Raw genomic sequence first — 6,846 nt, 5'->3', positions numbered from 1 at the left:
GTAGTAGTAGTAGTAGTAGTAGTAGTAGTAGTAGTAGTAGTAGTAGTAGGTGGTTGGTAGAGCTGTCATTTCTCAGCTAGAAGGTCGGTGGATCAAATCCTGACCAAGGACCTTTCTGGGCGAAGTTTGCATGTTCTCTCCGTGCATGCGTGGGTTTTCTCCGCGTACTTCGGTTTCCTCCCACAGATCAAAAACATGCATGTTAGACTGACTGGCAACTCTAAAATGTCTCTAGGTACGAGTGAGGGAGTGACTGGTTGTTTGTCTCTGTGTCTCTGTGATGTACTGGAGACTTGTCCAGGGTGTCCCCTGCCTCTCGCACAGTGATGGCTGGACATGAGCACCAGTGACCCTCGCTACACGGAAAGTGGACAAAAGATAATGTTTGGATGGATGGAAGGCACCAAAATCAGGGTCAAGAGTGTAGAGACCCAAGAAACAGCTTCTTTTTGGAATGAATTATGCATTTGTTGCAGGCTAGCCGTAACACAGTTTAAAGTAGAGATGTGGTAATCATGAAGTATTTATTTTTTGTTGAATAGCGAATAGTGGCAATGGATATAATTTTTTAAATGTTTTATTGTTTTTTCTTCATATTCTATATTCACCGTGTCCTAAGTTGACAGCAGCTTTTCATTAAATTAGAGTAAGACAACCAACAGTTGTTTGTGTTGCTGTTCGGCATATTGTTTTTATGCTATTAGTGCTTAACGTATTTTTAGTTAACATTTTTCTTAGTTCATATCTTAGATCTTATTGCTGTTTTTATTTTTACATTTTATTGTTGGATGTAACTGGGACCCTGTGTACATAATTTCGTTCCACCACATGTACCACATGTGGTGCGAATGACAAATAAAGAAACTCTGACTCTCTGAGTTGTACTTTAAGGAAAACTTACAATGACAAGTCCTGGGAAAATTAAATAACACTTTCTCATGAAAAAAACTGACCACCCCCCACCCCCCACCCGCAAAACACTTCTTTTTTTTTAATATAAAAACAAAGTAACTTTAGCATGAAACCATCACCCTTTTCCAGTTTAGCACATATTTATTACTCCAGTGCAGCCACTCTCTTGGGGTTACGCTGCACTCACCCTGCAAACTCGATATACTTGTAGATGGAGCCGGCAATCACCATGGCGACAATGGCATAGTACCAAGAGCAGAGGAACATAAGAGTGAGACACAAGCTCATCCCCAGGAAGGACAGAGTCCTGCAGAGCAATACAAAACAGCAAATCTGTGTAAAGTAGCAAAGGTTGGACCCGAAACACAAAAACTGAACTATAGACATATTTTATGGGGCATTAATGAACTAACCAGTGATAGAACTTGAAGCGGGGTCTCCAGTTTGGAGTCCTCAGCAGTGTCTGGACAGCACAGGCCAGATTCACAAACATGTAGCACATTAGGAAGAACCTACAGGATAAATGTTAACACAGTTTATATCACAGCTCATGTGGAATTTAGTCCACTTAAAAAAAAAAAAAAAATTGCATGTTCATTTGTGGTAATGAAACAAAAACAGAGCCCATAAAATTTGGCATTACCAGTTAGAAAAAAATCAGGAGACTGAGGGTTCTGGGTTTTATACTGTTTAAAAGACGAAGAAGAAAAAAATCAGTTTGGGTTGTTTTAGTTCTCACATGGAGAGGATAGGAGCCACAGAATCCAGAGACGCAATGAGGATGCCGCTCTCACATATACAAGCTGTCAGCAGGAGAGACCATGTGGGTTCTCCATTGGCCTTCCCATGGCCGAAGATCTGGAGAATGAACACAGCAAATAATATATGTTATCACTGCCCTTTACGTGTTTATTTTAATCCCAGTACGTTCAACACAGACTGACCCGGAGGGCGGGCACGATGCCATCCTTGGCGATGGCCTGCAGGAGGCGGGGAGCTCCTGTCAGACTCTGGAGACCCGCTCCACAGGTGGAGAAGAACGAGCCAATCACAATCACCCACGGTGATGGCCACGCTAACGTGCCGATCACCAAGTTCCCATGAACCCCCTCTCCAAACCTACAAAAGGTCAAGCAGAATTATAAAATTGCAAACAACATCCATGTTGGAATCATTTAGTGCACGGTTTGAGAGATAAAGAGCAGAGGATGGATTTACTTGTCCCTGAGGACCACGCCCTCGATGCAGGCACCAAACAGGAACACACTCGACATGTCTGAGAAATTATTCATCAGGAACATAAACCTACTGTGTAGACAGTTAACACTTATTTTTTTTTATCAGAAAAAAATATTACATTTTCACAGATAAGATGTGTCTAACATTTTACAGGACTCAATTGAAAAAATTAAAAACCTTTCCTAGTAAAGATGCAGTTAATTTACTGATAATCAAGTTAACTTTGCAGAGATGGGGCACAGATCAATAATGTTTAAAATGATACATCAGGGATCAGTGACATTACAACAAACATCCTTAAGCTTTATTAACTTACACTTGCATAGGCAGCCAGATAATGTGATTAGAAGTCCTAATTGAATTTGTGTAGAGTACAAGCTGATTATTTAGAGGACTGAGGGCATTTCAAGATGGTTGCTTCAGTACATTGTACCTTTTATTTTCAAGAAATTCACTAAAAAAATTACACAGCTGCCAAAAAATATACAATATAAAGTGAGAGTCAACTCACATGAAAAATATGTTTGAAATCAATTCAGAAGTTCTGATTTTGCGATTCTAAAAACAAAGATAAATTATATCTCTCAATTTATACATTAGGTTCTGGACCAGGTGTCAAAATTGGGCTGGTATCATCGCAGCAATGGGTTTTTTCTCCTTTAAAGTGCTGAACTTTAATTATGAGACTCCCTGCAGATTATTATTTTTTTTTCTGCAGTATTTGATCATTGAAAATTCTGCCAGAGTTGAACTTTATGTGTAATTCAGTCAGTTGAAATTCCTTTGAATGCTTTAGATTTGTTTGTCCAATGGTTTCTGATGTCTTGTGGGAGCAGTGGTGAGAGGATACAGACAGTGGAGGTGGTGGTGATGGCTGCGATGGTTCCAATAGGAATTGACTTCTGGGCATCACGCAGATCTCCGGAGCGGTTGGATCCGGCCATGATTCCTGAGGAGAAAGTCAAGAGGAGAACACTGATGAGATTTGAGCTTTGGACATAAAACCTCTCTGTTAGATGCTGCAAAAACAAAACAAACAAAAAACCAATAATCATCTGACTTACCGGTAATCACTTGCAGAAATATAGTCTGAGAACAACCACATAATCTGTTTTTAAGGTACCGTACAGTAGTCCCTCGCTACTTTGTGGTTCAACTTTCGTGGACTCGCTCTTTCGTGGTTTTTCAATGAAAGATTGTACACGACACACGGTTGTCTACTTTAATATTACTCATGTGATTGGGACGGTACAGGATAAAAATTTTATGAAAATAAAACTTTGGACAGGCGCCGCCATTTTGTAGTTTTTGTTCAATAAGCCTGTACTGTAATGCAGGTCAAAAGAACTACACTACCCAGAAACCAACAGTGCTTCTGGCTGCTGCTTTCTGCCGAAATGGAGGGAAAGTTTTGCAACGCAAATCTACACTATCTATTAATTTCTCAGAACTGGCAGGAAAGTCGCAAATAATCCTGAAGCTTCCTGAAGCTCAATTATCGTTGCGCACAACGGGACGGGGCGGTGGGCTTTGTTGCTGCAGGGTAAGTCTGCCGAAGCGGAACCGAGCCCGACCGGAACCGAGCTGCTGGTCTGCAGAGCTGGTGAGTAAAATTTTTGAAGTACTGTACACTATAGTACATATACATATGTCGTTAAAATTATGAAAGTTTAAGAGTTTAGAACATTGCAAGAGTGTGGGAAGGGTTTATAAAGTATTTATACTGGTATATATAAATACTAAAACAAATATAGCATTCATACTTTGTGTTTTTTCACCTATCGTGGTGGTGTGTGGAACGTAATCCCCGCGATAATCGAGGGACTACTGTAACAACAATGCTCACCTGTCACGGATGGGAAGTAGATGCCAACAAGCAGCGTAAAAAAGCTGGTGATGTCTGCTAACACGTAGCGGTTAGCACTGGTCAGAGGGTCATCACTCTCTTCGATCGACTCCAAGTAAGCTTTAGAAACCAGATCCCCTTTCTCATAGTAGGTCCCAAACAAGTTTTCTGAAGAAAGAAAGAAAAAAAGAAGAAGAAGAATATTTTGTGAAAAATAGCTGTGGAAAACAAATGACAAAATAAAAAAAAAATAAAGGATAGTGCTCTCATTCAAAATTTTTATTCAATACAGGAACAACACAATGACAAATCCAAAAGAAATGCACCAACCACTCAAGACTCCACTGGTGATCCCAGGAATTCCCTGGATTTGCGTCACGTTGTTGGCAGTGAAGTAATTGTCACAGGTTGCGTTGAGGAAAGGTGAATCACAGAACATGCGCCACAGCTGGGTGGTGACTGTCCCGTTAGCTGTCTCTATGGTCTTGGCACAAATATCGAAGTTCTTCCACACCAAAGTGCGGTTTCCTAAGATACACACTCTGCAAAATATATTAATAAAACAGCTGGGAAATTACAATAACTACTCGCAATATATTGTGTTCTTTCATTTTATAATTAACTTGATGGTTCATGTAACCACAACTACAAATAGTTAAATATTCAGATTAATAAAATAAAACCTCAAGAAATTGGCAACAGAATACTTTAATTTTTTAAAGTATTGGCTCCTGAGAGGGAGAACAATCATGATTGATGGAGTCAAATACGTTTGTTACGCAACATATAATTGCTAATCCACAGGATAATCCATCAAAGTGCATATTTCAGATTAAAGCACATTAAACCTACATGCAGAAATAAAACTATTACTGTTACTACAAAAATACTTTTCAACCAACTTTAATTCAGTTGGAAGCAATAAAATAAGAATATCCTGGATGTCATTAAATGATCTAATGCTAATAAAAACAGCAGTTTGTAAAAAACTATTTTATTTCAAAGACTAAAGAGTTCAGAGATTAAAAAAGTTTTTTTTGTGTTTAATATTTGCTAGTTTCACTTTATCATCTCATGAGTTCTTTAAATGCTCCAGTGTGTTTGCACTAAAGGTCAGAGTTCTGCTCAGTGGATCAACGCGTGTTCTGCTGTGATGTCTTGTTGCAACCACTCACGGGAAAACAGGGGGTTCGACGGCGGTCTTGATGACTCCGGCATAAACGGCCAGGATAGAGAGGATGACGCAGGCCAGAAACACCAGAGCCAGCTTGTTGACGTACTTTACGCCAACAAACACCACCGTGGCCATGGAGGTCAACAGGATGGTCCCGTACACACGCATGTTGTTCAGCAGAGCAGCCTCCGCCTCAGGACCCTCTAGACCCTCAAGTGGAAAGATGGCGGCTTTGGGGACGATGTAAATCTAAAGCAGAACGTTAAACTACGGTTATTATGTATCCCTGATGCACAACACATTATTTTACATAACAGTCTCATTGAATCTCATGAGCTGAAGACAGTTGTCATTCACATCTCACTTTGTCTGGCTCGTATAGAGATTTAAAGTCACATATTTAAGGTTTCAATCTAGATTAGCTTGATACCTATTTATTAAGTCTTACCCCGGATTAAATATTGATGAAGACATTGTATTTAATAAAGGATGAGACAAAGAGATGAGACGAGAGAACAGGACATGTCTTTAGGCCACTTCACTTCTTTTATATCAGAGATTAAAGCAGCACACTGTCTACGGCTTTATTCATCTTAATTAAAGAGCCTAAAATCCCATCAATATTTAAAATGAACTGCCGTTACTACACTTCTACTACCAATAATCCAAAAATAGATGCATCATGATATAAAATACAGTAAACCAATAATTATTCCATCACTATCTGTCATCAGTTGGAGATGATTCATTGCAAGGCTGTTACAGTATATAAACGGGGATTTCTGACATCAAAAACAGTATTTTGTTTCCACTGCTAACACATGAAACTACCGTGAGCTGTGGTACGGGCTCAGTTCAGACATTTGGCTGGAGAAGCTGCTCCGATGCTAATAACAGCATATCACCAGGCAAACAAATCTCCTGCCTCACTGTGAACTGTTCATGCTTCCTAAAATAGCAGCTTCGGTTTTGTGTTCTTGGCCTGTGTGGAAGGATGAAACATATTCAAATCAGCCCTTTGCAGCTCCGTTCCTCACTATTCTGTGGGGATTGTCATTTCACAATGGAAACTAAGCCAGCTTTGACCCAGAAGATGATGTTAACCTCCAGGCACAATCAAACTCTGCATAACCGTTAGAGGAAACCAGAAGCAGAGCAAAAAATAAAAGAAAAAAGAACAAAGTAAAACGAAGAGGGAAATAGACCAGAAGAGTTTTTATCAAGTACAAAATTAACTGCAAGGATTACATTCATATCATAAATTCAACCATGACACACATTCTGCCAAATATATTATGCTTTTTTTGCCGAAATTTATTGTAATTCTTTGCAAATGAAGTCTAAACTGCTCCCAAACCTGCTCTGGTCATGCACGGTTCTTCCTCTGATTAGAACATTTGAGCCACTCAGAGGTTTGTGGTTAGGATTAAAAATGAAGAGATCATCTTCCTGCTGCTCAGCAACAAAAACAGTGACAAGCATGGATGAGAGTAACGAGCAACCGTGGTTGCTATAGGAACGCTGCAACTGAATTATTCCAGTTTCTACTGTTTGAAATGGCAGCAATTATTCTAAAATTGATTTATTTAGAAAATACATTTATGTTAATGTAGGTGAAGAACACTGATTGTTTTTTATGTCTCTGCAGCTTATGTGAGGTTTTGTGGCTTTATAT

The 6,846-nt window shown here is 39.4% G+C and overlaps 2 protein-coding genes across 3 annotated transcripts in view; both read right to left on the bottom strand.

The window, feature by feature from the left end:
- Positions 1-6,846, bottom strand: part of LOC119411874 (nuclear receptor coactivator 5) — a 615,997-nt gene that overhangs the window by 51,405 nt on the left and 557,746 nt on the right. The window lies entirely within an intron of this gene.
- Positions 1-6,846, bottom strand: part of slc12a5a (solute carrier family 12 member 5a) — a 110,084-nt gene that overhangs the window by 11,488 nt on the left and 91,750 nt on the right. The window contains exons 7-15 of the mRNA XM_037678818.1: positions 5,173-5,420; positions 4,328-4,539; positions 3,998-4,165; positions 3,002-3,100; positions 2,131-2,188; positions 1,857-2,031; positions 1,652-1,770; positions 1,326-1,424; positions 1,100-1,219 (exon numbers count right to left, since the gene is read on the bottom strand). Coding sequence (XP_037534746.1) covers positions 1,100-1,219; positions 1,326-1,424; positions 1,652-1,770; positions 1,857-2,031; positions 2,131-2,188; positions 3,002-3,100; positions 3,998-4,165; positions 4,328-4,539; positions 5,173-5,420 — 1,298 coding nt within the window. The remainder of the gene's footprint in view (positions 1-1,099; positions 1,220-1,325; positions 1,425-1,651; positions 1,771-1,856; positions 2,032-2,130; positions 2,189-3,001; positions 3,101-3,997; positions 4,166-4,327; positions 4,540-5,172; positions 5,421-6,846) is intronic.

Source organism: Nematolebias whitei, chromosome 7 (assembly GCF_014905685.2).
Source record: "Nematolebias whitei isolate Nwh7 chromosome 7, NemWhi1, whole genome shotgun sequence".
NCBI lineage: Eukaryota > Metazoa > Chordata > Actinopteri > Cyprinodontiformes > Rivulidae > Nematolebias > Nematolebias whitei.
Note: the sequence above shows the minus strand (reverse complement) of the source record. Positions and strands in the feature narration are given on the sequence as shown.